Raw genomic sequence first — 19625 nt, 5'->3', positions numbered from 1 at the left:
TACGCAATACTTTACCTTGGTGGAGTGCACTTAAAATTACCGGTTAATTTGCTCTCTTGATTTTTTGTTCAGTGAGGTATTTGACAATCATTTGGTTATACTTAACCTAATTCTCCCGATGAAACTAAGCTACAAATAAAGAAGTGCTATACCTATGTACAAAATGAAACCTATTTAGCTAACTATAGACTTTGGTCCAAGCGAACATTAATTTAAAAACCACTAATGCAGGTAGATATGACTATTTCAGCTCAACACTTCTGGTTTTTGAGTTAGCGTAGCATAGGAGCTGGCTGCCGATGATGTTAGTGCGGGTTGCGGCTGATTTTTAGTGTCGTTCGCTTTCAGTAGTGTGCCAAGGACGATTCCAAGAAACAGAATGAGTCCTACCTGATGATTCGATAAAAATTTCTTGGCGCAGTCGGTGGGATTGTCAATATTGAGGGAGTAGATCTGTAATACAGGAAAGTTATTGTGGAAATCAGGCACATGGAAGATTCAGTAACCCACCTGCTGCACAAGATGAGCGCCAACAACTCCAACAGCGGCATAGTACGGCAGCGTTTGATCGCAGGCCCAGCCGGCGGTAGAGAGACCCGTCAGCATGGCTGCGGTGAAACCTGATAGCCAAACTTTGGTGTTCTCACCAAAACGCAAAGCAGTGGATTTGACACCGATTTGCAAATCGTCTAGCTTATCCTGGTGGGCGTAGATTGTGTCGTAGACAATGGTCCAGCAAACACCAGAAAGGTAGAGCGGAAGACAAGCGGCCAGGTTGACGCTTCCCTGTGTTGCACACCATCCCAACAAAGCACCCCAGTTGAAGGCCATGCCAAGAACCAACTGGGGCCAATAGGTCACCCTCTTCATCAAGGGATAAGTGATCACCAGCCCCAGTGAGCTGGCGCCCAACAGAATTGACTGCCAGTTGAGCTGGACAAGAACCAGTAGTCCGAGACTCAGCTGTGCCGAGAGAAAGACAATAGCATCGAACTGACTAATCTGCCCGGATGCGAGTGGCCGCGTCCGCGTTCGCTCCACCTTGGCGTCAATATCCTTGTCCCAGAGATCGTTTATAGTGCAGCCGGCGCCACGCATTATCAATGCTCCCGTTCCAAACAAACCCAGCATGGTAAGGTCCGGCCAACAGCCCGCATCTGCACTCAACGCTATGCTCCACGCACAGGGCCAGAACAACAAGTATGTGCCAATGGGTCGATCAATCCTCATCAGCTGGGCATATGGCTTCGTAGCTGCGTAAAGCTCTTCGAGCAACGATCCTGGCTTCTTGGATGTGGGCAGCGATGACATCTTGCGAAAAGAAAGCTCCTGGATCTGCGGTAGCCTCTCGTTGCGGCAATCACTATCTGTGTGGAGGCCAATAAGAACACGCGCCGGCACAGCTGGCATTGGCAGCGTGCTCTTTGTTGTTGTCGCCGCCGCATAAGCGTAGGGCAGATGCTTTCTGCTCTTCAGCAAATGTCGTACCGCAAACATTGCAATTCAGCGTCCTTGGAACGGCGGGCTGTCCTACTTCAACGTTTCCAATAATTAATTACACAATAGGCATTCGGCGTTTTGTCAAAACTCACTTGAAAATCGAAAAAAAGGCAAGATTCTTATTGGAATTTCGGCATGATAAAGCAGTGTTGCCCACTTAAGCCCCCTCTATTTAAACAGTTTAGCGACTTGAGGTAAATGGCGGAAAATATTAACGATTGTAAATTATTTTTGTAGATTCATGTCATCTTTCCTCTGCACTTAAAAAAAAAACCACTATATCTTTCACCTGAACTGCGCTAACATTATTCAATTTTCATTATTTTCGGTGGAAAAGTGAAATACCCCCTTGGCTTATAATAGGTTAATCGCTCTCCGTTAAAGATTGGAAAATAGCACAATTTTGATGTTCCGTCGAATATTATTAGCTATATAGAACATTTAGCCATGCCCACATAGTTTTATACAATTAATGAATCAATTTTCTATTTAACTGGCCTATTCTAAATACTTGCTTTTATTGGATTTTGCTTAAAAAAAGGTTTTAGCGAAAAAGATCAAGCAAATGAAACGTAATAAAACGTAAGAGAAAAATCGTTCCAATTGTTTAATTTCTTTATTCCGTTGAATAATGCTACCTAACTAAAACCATTAGCTCTGCCCACATAATTCTAGGCCATTAAGGAATACATTTTCTATTATTGTATTGTGTATAAAACAAGGTTTAAGCAAAAAAAGTCAACAAAAAACCAGTGGCAACGTAAGTGAGTATGAAATGTCACGTCAACCGTGGTTTGGGTATAGGTATACCCTATTTCGTTGATATATATGAAGAAACTGTTTCTCCAAGCTGTTTTAAAACGTAATTAATGATCTCAGATTGTTATGTTTTGGACATATTAATGCATATGATTAGGGTCTTGTAAATATATGTCGATCCTGATACCCATATTTGGTTTCAGTAAGAAGACCACAACCATCAAAATATCGTTGAAATATCTTTTCAACAGAGACTGAGTTTTGGCCGTTTTTTGGTGCATTAGATGACAAAAATTCTCTCAGTTCTATAATATCCATTTCCCAGGGTATGCAAAATATTGCTCAAGCGGAATGTTGTGGAGCAATGCTGCTCGATTTCACGGCACATGAGTCTGGCCCATAAAACGTAAGAAAACTTAAGTGAGTGTGGAATGTAAGGGACATTGTTGATGGGAAAAAGGACAGTGGGAAAAAGATAGCAAATATCCCACCGAACGGCTACCGACTGTTGCGCGCCAAATTAGAATTGTTTGAAAGTGAAACAGTCACAAGGATATGAATGCTAATTTAATAGGTTGTATAATAAAATAATCTAAAATAAGGCAAGATTCTTATTGGAATTTCGATATGATTCAAGAGATGCCAGCTAGTTAAAACTTACAGGGCTGCCACATCGGCCAGAAAATATGAATTTGGTAGCACTGTCTTTGGCAGTTAAATTCAATATTGTTTCGCAGTGGGTTCTCTTATTTTGATTTATTTCCAGATATAAGTGATATAAAGTGATTTTTAAACTGTTTTTAATCATATATAATTTAAATCAAAGATATATTGGTCGTGGAACATACAAATGAAGTCTTTTCAACTATTATGAACACAAGTATTTCCCCTTCAAAGGAACGTCATGAAAACCTTTTCTCTTTAACCAATTACTGAACCATTTGCCCCTCTGCAATATCGTTTTTGCACTCGGCACTTGTCTTTCGAAATTGGCACACGGCCTGAAGAATGTCCGTAGAATTTGCGCACGGCCGTAGAATGTTTGCACACGGCCATCCATTAAAACGGCATACGAGACCAGTTTGAAATAAAACTCTTTGAAAGCCAAGTGGGACTAAGGCAGACAACCGGCAAAATCGCCGCCCGACGGTTGCTATCGCTCCAGCCAGTAGCCAATGTATGTACCCATGTAGGTGCGCGTATATATCAGCCGAATACCATAAAGTTCAACTCGAAGGAAAATAGAGCAAAACGTTTAAACACATTGAGATGCAGCAACAATTTCGTTAGCTCACAATTGATAATCTTAATTGCAATAAATAAGTCTGCACTTAAGAATATTCCACAACCTTTGGTTGGTTTGCTCTATAAATCACTCTGTGTAGAATGGGCTTTTGGTTTTTTTTTTTTTTGGTGTAAAGTACAGTCTGATGATGACCTTGATCTGAAAGATGCAAATCTGCCAAAGGTAAAAAGATGAATAGCTGTCTTTATTCTATCTTTATCTTTATCTTATCTTGTGGGAAAGATGTATTACAGATTATAATCATGTTTGGTGATAAATGTATTTATATCTATTCGTGTTTATATATGTATATCTGGCCATTACTCTTGCTCAGTGTAAAGACCCCCTCTCTGGGCTGGGCTGTTGATATCGGCGCCTGCAACCTGCTGCCCGCTACCAGTTGATAACGTGAATTTCCCATTTCTCAGAGATAAGCGCACTTGCCTATCGTCTCGACGGGGATTAGGGTCGATTTTTCTTTAAAAAACAACTCACGACCATATGGGGGCAACAGTCGACGCTTCGCTCTCAGTCCATGAACAGTGTTGCGGTTATCACTAACCTGTCTCCCGTGAACAGCTTTCGGCTTTTCCCTAATTTGTGCTTTATTTAATTATATTATCAAATAAACCTGACCGCCAAGATGGATATGGATCACAATCACGGATCTGATGATTCCACTAGCACAGCCAAGTCCTGCCCCATGATCATGGTGGTAAGTTACACAATCGTTTTGGATCTCTAGATGATTGCTTTTGATTGGGACAGAGGGATTATTTACGGAATTTCCAGCTACGCTGTATGAGATTTAGCGACGAGACCAGAGAACTGACAACAAGTTAAATTATCTATTTACTCGCTCATACTTGCTCGCATACATATGTAAACTGTGCTCTCCTCTCGCGATGAATTTGCTGTTGCTCTCCAGTTCTCATTTAGTTACTCTCGGCAACAAAGGGTAGCATATCAAAATACATGCTATACAGGGTGCTCTATTAGGTTAAGCACAATGATAACATCGATCAAGTTTAGTGGGTCAAAGATAGGCGATTTTTATCAGGTCAAAACTAATCTTAAACACAGTTTGCACAGAGGTGCTGCTTGCTGCACCCTGTAAAATGTACAATTAACACCTCACTGGCCTGAAGCTCACCATGTACTCTCTCTTTGTCTCCCTCCCTTCTCTCTCTTTTTGACAGTTTCATGCCGGACACTGCGAACGTATTTTATGGCGCGGCTGGGTGGCAGCGACGGTCACAGAGTTCGTTCTCTCGGCTTTATTTTGGTTTTTGGTTTCCTTTTTATACGAGGCGCTGAAGTTCCTCCGCCAGCATCTGGCGCGTAGAGTCGCCCGCAAGGAACGCTTGGCCGAGGAGCAGCGGCGAAAGAACGACAATCCGAGTGGATGCACAGGCTGTTCGGACACCCCCCTGGCCGAGGCCAGGGAGAAGAGCTACTGGCAGCGCTTGCTGGACTCGACGCACATTATCCAGTCGCTGCTGAATCTGCTGCAGATAGTGGTATCCTACCTGCTCATGCTGATATTCATGACCTTCAACTACTGGCTTTGCCTCGCCGTGGTTCTGGGCCTGGGCTTTGGCTACTTCTTCTTTGGCTGGAACAAGAAGACACCCGACGAGAGCGAGTGTTGTCCTTAGGCGGAAGGACTAAGGTGTAGCCGGGATAGATGATGGAAGGATTGAATTGTATTGGATCTTTAATGTATTGTTGAATATTGCAGCCTCATCCACATTAGGTTTAGAAACACCCGTCCCCAAGGCATTGCCGCAAAGTAATTACACAAATTGTCTAAAAATACAATTTTATTCGATAGTTACACTTGGTTTAATTATTATTATTAATTATAGTTGCTGTAATCGTAGCATAAATTAGTCAACTAGTTTACTTAGTGAGCATATTGTACAAATAGTCGTTATGAGAACAAGAACCTATATAACACATATACCTACAAACCTATATCGATTAACATACCATCCCGCAACAGAACTCAATACTTTCCATTTCAAAATAAAGAGTTACTTGTAGTTCTTCTGATAAATCTGACTAACTCCAACTCAGAACTCTAACAATCCGAAAAAAAACAAAAAACACAAAGAAAAATCTCCAAAATTACATAAAATTCGTATAGAAATAGTACCCGTACAGTGAGGACCTATCACTGTGGCCCGGCATCGATTCATCAAAAACATCTGTCGGAACGTAAAGACTTCCCCCAAAAGTATGCTTTGCAAATTCCTACGTTTTTCCGGCGAAAGTGTTGACTGGAACCGTTTCCGCTTAGACGAGAGTATCGTATCCTTAGTAGTTAAGCCCTTAACCCACCCCCAGCTCACACAATGACTAATGGCCTCCGGCGAAGCTTCCACTACTGCATTCGCATCCGCATCTTCATAAGCCCGTGGCCCCGGCGGCCATCATACCGCCGTGATGGTGATGATGGTGCATGCCACCATTTTGAAAGTACATGTAGTAATTGTAGGGCGTCTGTTGCCCTGGCCCACCCTCGCAGTCGAGCAGTGGCTGCCCCCCACTGGCTCCACCGGTCACAGGCGAGGGGGTCATTGGCAGCGGCGACACCGTGTTACCCATGCCCACTCCTACGCCCACCTGGCAGCTGGCCCGTAAAGCGACGGCTTGATGGTGGGCCAGGATATCGCTTACCGAATGCGACGATGGCCAGTGGGCGGCTGCCGCGGCGGCGGCCACGCTGCGCAGCTGGTGTGGATGTGTCTGGCCCCCTGATCCTTGAGGGGGCGAGGGGCTGCCACATGATACGGCCTTCATGCTGTATGCGGCCGCGGCACTGTACGGCTGATAGATGGAATTGTAGAGGTGGGCGTGGGCATGGGCATGGGCGTGGACATGGTGGGCGCTGGCCGCTGCTACGGCTGCTGTCTGATGGTGATGGTGTGGATGTGAGTGTGGGTGTGGGTGTGAGTGTGTGTTTCCAACACTCATGCCGTTGCCATTGCTGCCACCCACATTGCCAGCGCCGCCGCCATTTCCGTTGCTACTGTTTCCACTGCCCACGCTCCCCAATCCCGAGCCATTTGATCCGCCCGGGGCATGGTGGTGCCCGATGCTGCCCAGCTTGTTGCGCAGGATGCGTGAAATGGAACTGACGCTGGGCACATTCGTCTTGTCACAGATTCCCTCACTGAGCAGCCGGTCCCGGATCTCCCAGGCGAAGATGCCCGGATCGCGTTGCTTCAGCTCCCTGATGTAGTTGACCACCTTGGGCGTGGTCACTCGCGGCTTGGAGCCACCAATGGCGCCCGGCAGTATGGAGCCCGTCTCGTGGTAGCGCGCCAGTATCTTGGACACACAGCCATGACTCACCCGCAACTGGCGGGAAATGTCGCAGGGCCGGATACCCAGGCGGGCCAGCTCCACGATCCGCATGCGCGTCGCATTCGGCAATGGCCGGCCATTGACAAAGACGCCGCCAAGTTGGTTCACCTCGCCATACTGCGGACACTGCGACTCTGCAACGAGAGAGAGAGAGAGCAAGGAGAGGGGTTAGAGTCTTTAGCATGGGAAAAAATAAAGCTGCCTTCGGCAAATCGAAGTGTAGATGCCCTGTTGACATTCGTAGAATAAAAATGGTCCGCCAATATAATATATAAGATAAAGTAAGTAACAGGCGATCATAAAAGTTTGCATGTGTACGAAAAGGTTCGAATATACATATCAATAATATATGGTATATCAGTTAACCATGGGTAACATGCCCCATCTTGAGAGTATATGTAAACAAAGAGCATTCCCTAGAATGGGAAGCGAACAAAACCACATTTGCCTCTAATTAGTTTCGCTTGCAAAAAAGAGTGGTAAGGGGTAAAAGAAGTGGAAGAGAAATGGGTTGGGGTTTGTCCGTTTCTTCAACTGAAAATCGTTGCTACCATTTGCTTCTTAGAACTGCGGATGTGGGTGTTTCGAGAATCGTACCAGAGATTGTGGACTTGGAAAACAACATTTGAATGCAACGAACGTGCGGAAATGCTCATTCAACGATGACGCAAAGATTTCCCCCTTGGCGCTGGGGGCACTGTGGACAGATCCCTACCTAGGAGTAGGTGAAATTAAACCGTTTTAGTTAGTTATTGTTCGACTGCTCAATTGTTGGAAAAGTTGTTATACGAGTATAGTATTGTTAGAGAGAAAGTACGAATGGATATTGTTATTCTTTTGTTTACGAAATTAAATTATAAGTTTGAATATTTATAGTTATGCCCAGGAGTAGTTTTGTCATAGGAATTTTGTTAATAGCTGCGCCAGTCTATTTCGGTAATAAGATCTACATCGAGTGCTAAACGACTAAAACACTCGTTTCGATGCATCAGCCATGGCACCTGCCTCTGCCACTGGGTTCCCCTGCAGTTCCAATCCAATAAGAGGCAATTGGAGGAAATGTTGTACATCTGCGCTGACTTCTAATTTCGAATTGTGTTTCACAACAGAAACTTCAGGCACAACACACGTACTCGTGGTGCAGCGCCATAAAAATGGACCACAATAGGGCTCCCGAGTTACCCCGTTACCCGTTACACCGCAAGCTGCAAAGAAAGCAGGAAGGAACCGAACAAAGAAGGGACTTAGACTTAGCCGAGGGCAGGCATGGCAAGTGTATCGACCCCCATTCAAGAAATCGAATGCAATCGACTTACAAGTCCATTGGCATGAAGGTATATCGTATTACAATCCCAAATTGGCAGCCCCGCAGACACTTGTTGCCGGCCAGCGGGCATCATCGACTAACGATCGACAGACAGTTTCAAATTTCATGTACTTTATGGTTATGGATTTGCGCACTTGTCAATTGCAGTTCGATCATTGCCAGGCACTTGTACTTGGGGCCAACCCCACTAGACAAATGGGCCAGACGTAGTACGTGCAGCTGCATAAATACGAACAAATAGTACGAAATAGCCGGTATCTCCCACATAAAAGGTGATTGTTCATGTTGAGAGAGCATTTCGGGGAGATAAATATAGAAAGCTCGACTGTAGGATACCGTTTAGACTCCAGAAATAGGTGATTATCATCCGCAAAAGAGGATCTTTAGAGAAGTAGAAAATCGAACACCATACGAATATCTGCTTGCTCAGTAGCACATACATATTATTATATTATTTGTAAGTGCTACTGAGCAAGATGATCTTTATGATCTTTCGGTAGGAGTCTAAGATACTCATCCACATTCATGTATTCATGTGTCATTAATAGCTCTATATAAGCCGGTCTCTCCGCTGTATTGCCAGTCAGTCAAAGTTAGAATGCCAGCTAGAAGTGAACTTATTTTAATACTGGGCTTCTGCCTGCTCTTCCATTTGCTGGGTACTCATGCCCGACCCTCAGAGCAGAGTCCTGCGAAACCGGTATGAAGCTAAGGAACATCCCATTCTCGTTGGCTAAAGTTTTGTATTTTAGAAACGGGATGCCTACGACTGGTTTTCCAGCATACTAGGAGATTACTTTGATGACAGCGATGGTGACTCAGAGGAGATCCGTAGGTTCCGGGATGCTACTGATGTCATCGGCTTTATAAATATATTTCCTTTCAGTCATTTGTCGCAACTGTACAGTTGTAATTGATCAAAAAGGTCCGAGTCAAGCTGCTGAGACAACTGCTGCTCCAGTAGGGGCTCCTGCAGTAGCACCAACTGCTGCCCCTGCCGCTCCTCCTGCGGCTGCCCCTGGCGCTCCTCCTCCGGCTGCACCTGCTGCTCCACCTGCTGCTACAGTAGCTCCTGCCCCTGCAGATGCCACAACCGCAGCTCCGGCGGCAGCGGCTTCAGAGGCTACAACATCAGCTCCTTGAGGATAGTTATTCTCTGCCATTATCTACAACATAAGTGCTCTATTCGTAGGTTTGAAAACGGGATTCGGTATACGACTTTTGTTAATATTTGAATAAAACTTGTGCTCGGTGAAGAACACAGAGCCAAGAACTCCCACAGATCTGTGCGCAAATCTCGGATACGGGGATTACTCCCCACTTCATGCAGTTCTTTCAGAGCCGGAGACACAATTGTCTTGACATAAGTCACAACAAATCGGCTGGCACTCGCCACAGACCCACACGCATTGCGGCTGGCGAGTGGATGGGGGTCTCCCACTTCCATTTCCATTCGGGAACCAAGTCGGTGGTTTTCGTGTTTGGTCTTTGAACATTCGGCTCGACAGGAGCAGGGCATTTCCCCAGTGACAGCCACGGTGCCGGTGGCAAATATGTGATACTGCGGCAGCCCCCAGCTTGACATTATGTTTGACATTTGTAATCTCGTGATCGTTAATTATTTTCGAATTGAGTTACAAACATAGAGGGTCTTGGGTCTTTTCCTACACTTAGCTGCTGGCTGCAACAGAGTATCCAGCGCCAGCGCCAGAGCCAGAGCCATGAAGGGATGAGGCAACGTCAAAGATCACACATACGACAAATGTGCTACCTATAGGATGGAGTAGCAATGCAGGCATCTTCAGAGATTTCCCTCCACTTCACTGTTATACTCCTTACAAAAGAAGTCGAGGAGGGCATATAAGACTGTTAGAGAAGAGGGTTTTATGCAAAAATCCTTTTTTTGTGAGCTTCCAATGTTTCGTTAAAAGGTTTCATTTAATATATAAACAATAAATTAAAGATATCCTACATATTTCAATTCATGTTTACATATGGATTTATTGATTTATTAATACTGAGTCCACTCCGATTTAATCATGTGCAATCTTCAGCCTAATGCCGTCGATATGTCAATGGATATCCCTTAGTCGATACACCTTTCCCACACCACATTCTTCCTTCTGCTCTGCTGCTGTCTTCGTCGTCGAGGAAAAGTATTCGAAATATGTTCAATGAGGGCCGCAATTTGTTTGGTCTCTTCGTGAACATTATCTCCGAGTGCTTGACTTTTGTGCTAAACGTTCATAAATTTGTCTTAACAAATATCTTCTAGTTGTCGGGCTCCCAATGAATGATGTAGATGGTTTCATCTTCTTGTTTTTTGTTGTGTCTTTGCTTGGATCTATTGAAGATTGCTTTGCTGGACTGTTTTAATGGCTTTTCAAATACGCATGACATCAATTTCGGGCAATTATGGAAGATTAATGGAGTCCAAAGTTGAGCACTTGCAGTTTAATTATGATATTTGAGTTATTCATGCGACTACCGATAAGAATAGAACCTTCGCTAAACCGAAAAATTGGAAAAGGAATTTAACTGAATTGGGCAAAGCGGATGATCGGCTATCGGTTGTGTGACTTGTTAGGTAATTGGGAAAATGTTTGAACATCGCCTTCAAAATCATCATCATTGCTGTAAGTTGATGTTGATTTCCCCTTGTGATTTATGGCCGCCAATCGACATCCGGCCCGGTCAGAGCCAGAATAAAATGCTCTCCGCCACATGCAAATTAGTCACGTATTCCCTATTAGAGCAGGCACATCGATTCCCCCCTTGGGGTCTGGATGATGAAGATGATGATGAGTCAAGAGCAGAAGCAGCAGCAGCAGCGGGCAAACATTTTGCAACGTGCCCAGTCTCCAAAACAAATTTGATTAATGAGAGATGATGCTAGTTGCAGTTCCATTTCGAGGAGCAGTAGGAGTCCAGGTCTCATTCTATTCCTAACCTTTCTGGGAGGGATGTACAAGTGCAACATTTTGTTGACCCTTTGGAGTGGTGACTGCCTGCCTCGACGACGCGTCGGCACTGACTGTTGGTCTTATTAGAGGTGCAAACATGCCACCGTCGTGGAACGATCTTCGTGTGTCGGTCACGATCAGAGGAGAAATAAATTTCAGGTGCATATCCCAGGTCGCCTCGCCGTTGAGATGTGTTTGCTTATTTGCCAACGGGAACGAAGAACAGAACCTTCGAGCGCTAAAAGATATTTTGTTTGTTTAATTTGGAGTTAAGCCGCTGATCATGTAGAACAGGCAGTGCCCAGGAGCAGCAGCGTGCTACTTTATTTCTAATAAGGACCCTTCCTGACTTTCCGGTTTCCCGGCTTTCCACTAGTAAGCGACTTGATCAATGCAAGCACTTATGCCCTGCCCTCAAAGTGGTTGCCTGATCCGATCAAATCCGATCTCGAGTCGAGGCTGAGCAGCGGCAGCAGCAGCAGCCGCATCACCAGCTTCACCAGCTTCTGTTAATGAAAGGCAAACAGCTACAAAAATGTGAAGAGGTCGGGCAAACAGCTTAAAAAATCATAAACTCTGAAACGAAATGGAGATGCATATGGCCGTGCCCTTGCCTCTAACAGCCCTAGCCCTGGGCCCTATTTGGTCAATATTTGCTCATGGATTCTCGTCTCCGTTCCGTTGTCCTTTCGGATCCCAGCGGAAATTCGAAACGGATTCGGTAGCCGGCTGATGCTTCTGTATTCTGCATCTGAATCTGTGTTTGGTACAAATGGCTTACAAATGGCTCTGTTTGCCATGAAATCGTATACTTTTACTTAGCCTGGTCGTTATGCTTGACTTGTAGAGATCGGCGTCGACTTTCGCGGGTGGCTGTGGCAACCCTTAGGGCACATCCTCCCCGCACAGTATGCCATAAAAAGCTCAATTAAAATTGTCTATAGGGCAACATTATAATTCATAAATTCTGGGAAATTGCCGAATACAATGGCGGTCATTGTTTGTCAGTGCCACTCCACTCCACAAACGATAAACAAATTACAAAATGCTCCCAACGACCACGCAATCCAGAAAGAAATGTGCCTTCTTCTTTTCGTTTCCATTTTCTTGGAAATTTCTCAACACTTGCGCTTTTTTAGCAAACAAATGCCGACGGCACTTAAAAGTGTAAATGGCTCTTTTACTCCTTTTATAAATTATTAAAATATCATTAAAGTATTCAGAAAAAGCCACTGATGCGAGTAAATCCAATTACAGGAGCAATTAACAAATGTTAACTAACTAGAACTAATTAAAAATAATATTTCGCTAAACAAAATGGACGGCGGCAATAGCGGCAAAGAAAAAACAAAAAACGAAATCGGTAAAAAATATATTTACGAGCATTTGATAACAGTGTGGTCTGTAATAAGATTTTTCCTACTAAAAATTCTAGTTATAATTTAAATTTAAGGAGATAATAGATTATATCAGAGCAAAGAAAACGAAATAAAAACCTGGTTTCCTTCTTACTTGATTTCACTGTACATTGATAAATCTGATTTTTTAGCAATGCACATTTCTTATCATTTTGGAATGAATTATAATGCTATACACCAGATTGTAACGTCTTCTTCCTGCTTGTCTGGTTGATAATTTTCAAACAAAAAGTGCATTTATTGGACAAGGCATTCGATTGATGTGGAGATTATGCCATTTAAAAATGATTCCCTAGCGAGCACATTTTCGATGTCAAATGTCGAGAGGCAATGAACTTATTTTATGCCTAATTGAATTTAACAAATTCAACATTTCAAAATGATAAGAAATTTTGTTTATTCGATCATTAGAATACATTGTAAGATTTATGAGACTTTTGAAGTGATTGCATGGGCGAAAAAAACTCAGCGAACCCCGATGACAACAATACCTATCACGCCTATCCGGCATTTTGTGTGTTGAGTTGTGTTTAAAAAATACAAAAACAAAGAAACATTTCAAATCAAATTAATAAGCCGGCCGTCAATTAACACGTTTTCACGTTAAGCCAAGCGTTCTGAGAAAATGGCCCACTTAATTGTATTAAATCGTAGAAAATTCTGAGTAATTGTATGAATATTCACAACATTAACTGCAACCGAACAAATAAAATAAATAATACAATGAAATATCAAAATGGCTGCCAATTTGGATTTGTGTTTTTTTTTCCATTTGTGTTGGGCCCAAATGGAATATAAATTTGGCATGAAATGATGTTTTTGATATTGAGGGCAATATTTTTTCGGGTTGTGGGCTTGGTGTGTGATCCGATCAGTGGAAGAGGAACGCCCCAAAAAGTTACAAAGAGAAGATAAAGGAAAAAAAGCTTAAAACGCCATTTGAATGCTCTGACATATTTACATATGTCATGAGAGAAGAATTCTCGACAGCTGCAAGACATTTAAACCATTTATGGGGCTGTACATTGTTCTGCCATTGCTGGATGCCAGCTTTGATTCCATCACAACTTTTTCATATATTCTATATAATCGTTACGATTAAGGATTTCATCAAAGCAAGCACCTAAGGAATGTGTCCATACCCCTCGAAAGGGTATTCAAGTGCATGGCAAATTGAATTTCCTTTCTCAAAACTATACAATTTCTGGGTTTATGCACATGTGCATGTGTGGCGGCCTGGTCCCATAAATCTTTGGGTCTTGGCAAGCGGTTCCTTCTCCTTCGAAAGACCCCAATGGCAGAGGCAGGTTGATTGACAGAGCGCCGTCGCGATGGGGAGATGCCGCTTCATATATGTTTAATTTGTGTGATTTTCTTTTTATGAAATTTATATGCATTCGTATTGCAGAAAAAATTAATTTAACAACTCAGTTGAGTTGTGCTGAGGCTCGGCAATTGCATTGCGTATACGCCGCGTGCCCCCGTCCCCATATGCACATACATATGTAAGCATTATAATACTGTATACTACAAACATACATACATAGTTAGTTGCAGACTTTGTTGGGTTCTTGCTTAGACTTATAAATAGCACCCTTCAATGTGTTTCATTTTTTCTTTCTTTTATATATGTACTAACTATGTGCACTTGTCGACAATTTTGCATTCGGAGCGTTGCACAATTTGCCGCACAATCGCATTTATTTATCAGTAAATTTCACAGAGTCGCCCAGCCGGGAGAAAGAGGAAGCATCTCCCCTTGTCCGTCCGCCGGTCCGTCTGTCCGACTGTCTCTTTGAACTGCTGGCAATGCCATTTTCCATCTTAATCTGCAAAAGTTCAATTTCAAGTGTTATCAATGGAAAAGAGATCGCTATTTGTTTACTCAACATCGATCGATGCTGTTTCCTATACAGATGAACACGAAGGAAGATCATGGGAGAAGAAAATCATGTTGATTCCCCCTGTAAATGGTCACTGGAGAATAACTAGAACATTTATGACCCTCTCCTAATTTTACGTTAAACTAGAGAAATATACATACATATATAGGCTTTAGGCTCTTGAAATGATATACATTGATCGATCTTAGTTCCATTATAAATGGATTCAATAACATTTAATCATTTTTCTTCCTATATTTTCAGGGTCTCGATAATGTTCAATGGTTCATATTACATGCCCCACGATGTAATCATATTTTAAATAAATCACCATCTATAGAGATCAGCTATGCCTTCTCGAGATTCCAGATTGAAAAATGCAAGGCGGATCAAGTGCAAGAGCAAGTGCCTCAAATTATAAATGAAAGTCATAAAATAGGCGCCCTGCCCTCTCTGTGCTCCGGCAAGTGGGAATCAAAAGTACATAAAGCTAAATAGATTCCTTCAGCGTCAACAGCATTGTCTGTCAACAGAAATTAATGAGTCCATAAATCAAGGCAGCCACCACAAAGATACGCGTAGAGCACCGCCCAGCCACAGTCCTCTCCGGAGATGGAGGAGTCTAGGAAATATGACGGCCCCTCAGTACCGAGGCAATGTCGAAAAAGGGGTGCAACCAAGGAAGACATGCCGCGGTGACTTCAATTACGCGTACCAAGAATGTGGACAATGCGAGCGCATAGCCGAAATGTACGATAGAAGGCCCACAAATCGAAAACTCGTACATCCATCCAACAGATCCGACCAATCATTGGCAATGTACTAGAACCGACACAACTCCCTGGCATTGGCATGGCCCCCGGGTACGGGTATGGTTCGGGTTCGCTGGCATTCGAGCAATGTGCAACGCCCGTCGCTGACAGCGGCAAGATGCATAAATCTAGCCATGTGTTCTGCAGCTCGCCCACTCTTGACTCCACTGACTCTCCGGATTCCAACTCTGACTCTCACCCCGGACTCCGATGGGAAGTGCAGTTGGAGGCTACGAGTTTGTATGAGTATTTATGTGGTACTGCAGTTCCGGTTTTGGGTCCAGCCCCGCGGGAATTGACACAGGCCATCAAGGGGTTAGGGTTCACATCCAGATGTTGGCTCTTCTTATTGATGAGCTTGCATTCATTATCCCTTGAACACGTGCCCGTGCCCCCCACCAGCGATTAGAAACTCATTAAATGCATGGTAATGAGTCGACTTGCTCCTCCGCTGCTATGCGCACACTTGTCAAATGTCAAAGGAGCGATCCTTGGGGAGATCTCCAGATGAGGGGAATTCTTAGGGATCGTTAGATACCAAAAACCATCAAAATCTGTTGAGGATACTCTGAAAATCGGTTCTAGGATTCAATGATATCATTTAAAGAGCGTCAGATTTCACTCTGGCATAAGTAAAGGAAGAAAAAAGCATTTTGGGATAAAAATTGAGCTGATGTTAAGGAAACTTTTAAAACAGATTGAAAGTCCCAAATCTATTTAATATTGTCAAGAAGTTGCGGATCATAAGATCCATAATACCCAAAGACGAAAGACTGTCTCCGAATAGGCTTAACGAAAGAGTTCCGCATCAGTTAACGGGGAAGTGATTTAATTAAGGAACTCAGGGAGAAAGGAAACGAGACCGACAGTGACGACGCCACACAATCAAGCCAGGTCAGTGAAGCGTTGGCCCAAACTTGAGCTGCAATCAGAAGGAGGAAGCTGCTGGTCGGGCTTTTATAATGCTCCCGTCCCCGTACCCTTACACCGCTCTGTCTCTGGTCCTGCACCAGCCGGGTATACATATGTATACTCTTCCATTAAGGCGTGTACACATTGACGCGACGTCTTTTCTTTTCGTATCTCAAGTGTTTGCCTGCATTTTGTGACCGTCGTAGTACCAGTGCGAGACTGAGGCTGTGCCTGTGGCTGTGGGCTGCGTCTACATCTTCGTCTGGGTCTACGTCTTTTGTTTTACTGCCCATTTCTGTGATTTTAGCATCTCGTATCGACACTGCACACCCCTCTCCGCGTCTGGCCCGAGCCCTCTTAGGTCGGTCGTCGGTGTTTTGTGGGCTTTGCATGTTTAGCTACCGAAGTAGATGGCTACCGGTGGCCGTTAGTCACGCACTTGTGCATCTTCATAGCCACCGCAACGGCGACTCCCGTCTCCCGTCTCCCGTCGCCCATCTCCCACCTCCGTGTACATCTTCTTCGACGTCTGCGGCCGTGCAAACAAAGCCAGCAGCATACGCGCACAAACAAAATGTCAAAACATCGAAAGCAAGTCATTAATGGACCAAAGTGCGGGACTTTCCGACTTTTTGTCTTCCTGTCTTTGTACCGATACTTGTATTATTTTCTTTAATTGTTACTACCTTTTTGTTATGGCTAAAGAAATTCGATTCTTTGAAGAAGTTAATCAGTAATCTAACGCTTTGATTGACATTTAGAAACAAGCCAATCATAACCATAAAATCATTTTTTTAAAAGAATTTAACCACAGATTGCTTTTAACAATTAAGAAGTGCATGACTTTAGACTTTATATTTATACCATGACAAAATAAAATTTAAAAATCCACTAATCAATTCACATGAACAAGGATTAGAATTAGTTAGCCAAGGTTCATATTTATATATTTCTCTAACAGACAATGCCGTCTTTTCCCATAAGGTTTCCACCTGGTCTCACCAGCCAAAGAGTTTGTTACACCCAAGTCAAGTAAAACCATAGGCAAAAAATTTATAATTTCAATATAAATGAGAAAGGAATAATTAATTGCCTGTTTTAATGAAAATTCCACAAAAAATGTTGATACAAATTATACGTTTAATGCCTTTATTGGAATCAGTCTAATCAAATCTATAGTAAATTCATGGAGCAGATGAAATATACTAAAATTTATAGACAACCCCGAGCCGAACAGAAAGAGAATTGCTCAGAAATGTATAAAATTATGTCAATTAATCCGATCAAATCTGCAACGTTGTTTCCATCTTTTGGATTTTTTAAAGTTAAACATTCCTTTGCCTATTATTTATAGCCCTTAGGAACGTTAGGAAGCGCATGCCAAATTATTCAATTGCACAGAGTTTTGTCAATAGATCTGTTGGGCAGGGCAGCAGAAAACGAATCTTTACACACATCTTTCCATTTTTTTCGGGTTAATAAGATGGAGTTTTGGGTTTTTGACCCAAAGCACATGGACAAACAGAGACACGGACACTTGGAGCCAAAAGTGAAGACCGCACGACAAAGGCACAAACATTACAACGATCATTAGTTAAATTAGGAGGCATGGGCTTGGGCATGGGTCTGAGCATGGGTATGGAGAGGGGCATGGACCTGGGAGACCATCTTCGAAGGCAAACACGAGTCGCGGCTACCGAGAGGCTGTCGATCATGCGCGGCCAGCGACGGCAACCTTTTGAAACGACAAAATCATAAGCAAACACTTGTCTCTTGGCCTGGCCCAAAAACAAAAAGGGATTGAGTGGAATACCTCAGTCGATTGCAGGGAGGCAGCTGAGCTCCATCAGGACCTGGGACATGGATCACTTTGTGAGCAAAACACTTGAGATGACGATTTGAGTGGTTGTGTAGGATTAACCAGGGAGATCTTCACTGCCGTCGGCACCTCACATATGTAGATCGATCGATCATTCAAGAGGGATAGTGGATATATTGAATGGAGGGTCAGGGCAGACCTACCTGGGTCCATGTCGGGCGGTGTTAGTTGACTGAAGAAATCCACAATTGCTTCGTTGGTCACCGGCTGTTGATTTTGCTCTTCCACCGCTCTCTTTCTCCGCAACTTTCTCTGCCCCCGCGACGGAGATTCAATGTGCACAGTGCGCGAAATGGATGGGTGGTAGGTGTTTTGGGGCTGAGGAGCAGCAGAGTTGTTGCCTAGTCGTTAACTTTTCACACTTGCCACTTGGCTATAATGTTAGTTTCAATTAAGGCATGAAATTTGTATACAAATTGGCGCCAGTTGGTGCTGGAGCACTGGTGCCCGATTACGTTTCGATCAATAGCCACGTCGCGACGGGGCGTCTGAGTTGTTGAACCAAAACTGAGATCTGATTAGCACATTTTCGGGCCAAGCGATCAGGGTCTTTGATAATTATCACGCACTTATCCACACCTTATCGGAAATGAAGAGGGGCTTTCTATACACTTTGATCTGCTTTTGATCTTCTGCTGTTGGACCTCCCGCGCGATCGATCGATCATTCCATGGAGATAGACACTCGCGATTTGCTCAGATTCGTTTAATCCGCATCCACTGATCCGTGCGCGCGCTTCTCGTCTCGACTCGTCTCTCTCTTTACCGTGCGAATCTCTGCCGCGCTCTCTGCCACTCTTGTGTTGTTGGTCGTCACCCGTGTCTGCTGCGACTAATGTGGCTGCCACTGCTGCCCGAACGAGCAACGAGCAGCGATCGTGTCCATCAATCCACATTCACATCCACAGCGTCGACGCAACGTCTTGAGCATCCTCTCTCTGTCTTTCTCTCTTCCTTCCTTTATCTCGCTCTCTGTCCCTCTGCCTCTCGCAGTCACTTACACACATGCACACACGAAGGAGGGCGGTCGATCGGTTTGTATTTGTTGGCTTTAATGGCGATGATCGTGTGTGTGTTTGTGTATCTGTGTGAGGGAAAATAACAAAAATGAAGAATGTCGCTCCACACCCAGGACCGCTACGAGGGTAGGCCCTATGGTTATTAGTTATATAGGGTTAAGGTTTTTGACAGCTCCTCACAGGAATAATCATTTGGACAACAAATCTCATAGATTACCTCAGATATGTGTTTAATTATGAAATGGACTTTTAGAACTATACAAAGTATTACTTATAATTAAAATGTAGTAAAAACACTTAAGCTGTAGTAGTTCGATAAGAATACATATACGAGTATCATTGACGTATTATAAGTGTTAATGTGCCCAAGTAAAGATTTAATCATTCCTAGATAAGCATTCGAAAAGAAAAGTTACAAACAATCAACATCGTCATAAAATATATTTAATTTTGTGGGCTAGTCTATTTGCATTCCACTTGACCAAAGTGTTTCCTAC

General features: G+C 43.6%; 4 protein-coding genes across 4 annotated transcripts; 2 read left to right on the top strand and 2 right to left on the bottom strand.

The window, feature by feature from the left end:
* Positions 1–12: 12 nt before the first annotated feature.
* LOC6587994 (4-hydroxybenzoate polyprenyltransferase, mitochondrial) lies at positions 13–1532 on the bottom strand. Its single transcript, XM_026994971.1, has 2 exons — positions 511–1532; positions 13–453 (listed from the first exon to the last, which is right to left on the bottom strand). The coding sequence occupies exons 1-2, from the start codon at positions 1495–1497 to the stop codon at positions 247–249; spliced, it is 1194 nt and encodes a 397-aa protein (XP_026850772.1). The 5' UTR covers positions 1498–1532; the 3' UTR covers positions 13–246.
* Positions 1533–4052: 2520 nt separating this feature from the next.
* LOC6588266 (high affinity copper uptake protein 1) lies at positions 4053–5381 on the top strand. The gene is made up of 2 exons (XM_002013360.2): positions 4053–4259; positions 4744–5381. The coding sequence occupies exons 1-2, from the start codon at positions 4188–4190 to the stop codon at positions 5200–5202; spliced, it is 531 nt and encodes a 176-aa protein (XP_002013396.1). The 5' UTR covers positions 4053–4187; the 3' UTR covers positions 5203–5381.
* A 70-nt stretch (positions 5382–5451) lies between these two features.
* On the bottom strand, positions 5452–19369 carry LOC113567425 (paired box pox-meso protein). Its single transcript, XM_026995168.1, has 2 exons — positions 18254–19369; positions 5452–7050 (listed from the first exon to the last, which is right to left on the bottom strand). The coding sequence occupies exons 1-2, from the start codon at positions 18261–18263 to the stop codon at positions 5954–5956; spliced, it is 1107 nt and encodes a 368-aa protein (XP_026850969.1). The 5' UTR covers positions 18264–19369; the 3' UTR covers positions 5452–5953.
* Positions 8827–9526, top strand: LOC113567426 (actin cytoskeleton-regulatory complex protein pan1). The gene is made up of 3 exons (XM_026995169.1): positions 8827–8943; positions 8996–9074; positions 9130–9526. The coding sequence occupies exons 1-3, from the start codon at positions 8842–8844 to the stop codon at positions 9384–9386; spliced, it is 438 nt and encodes a 145-aa protein (XP_026850970.1). The 5' UTR covers positions 8827–8841; the 3' UTR covers positions 9387–9526.
* Positions 19370–19625: the final 256 nt, after the last annotated feature.

The sequence above is a fragment of the Drosophila persimilis genome, unplaced genomic scaffold (assembly GCF_003286085.1).
Source record: "Drosophila persimilis strain 14011-0111.01,24,50 unplaced genomic scaffold, DperRS2 tig00000000-arrow-pilon, whole genome shotgun sequence".
Lineage (NCBI taxonomy): Eukaryota > Metazoa > Arthropoda > Insecta > Diptera > Drosophilidae > Drosophila > Drosophila persimilis.
Note: the sequence above shows the minus strand (reverse complement) of the source record. Positions and strands in the feature narration are given on the sequence as shown.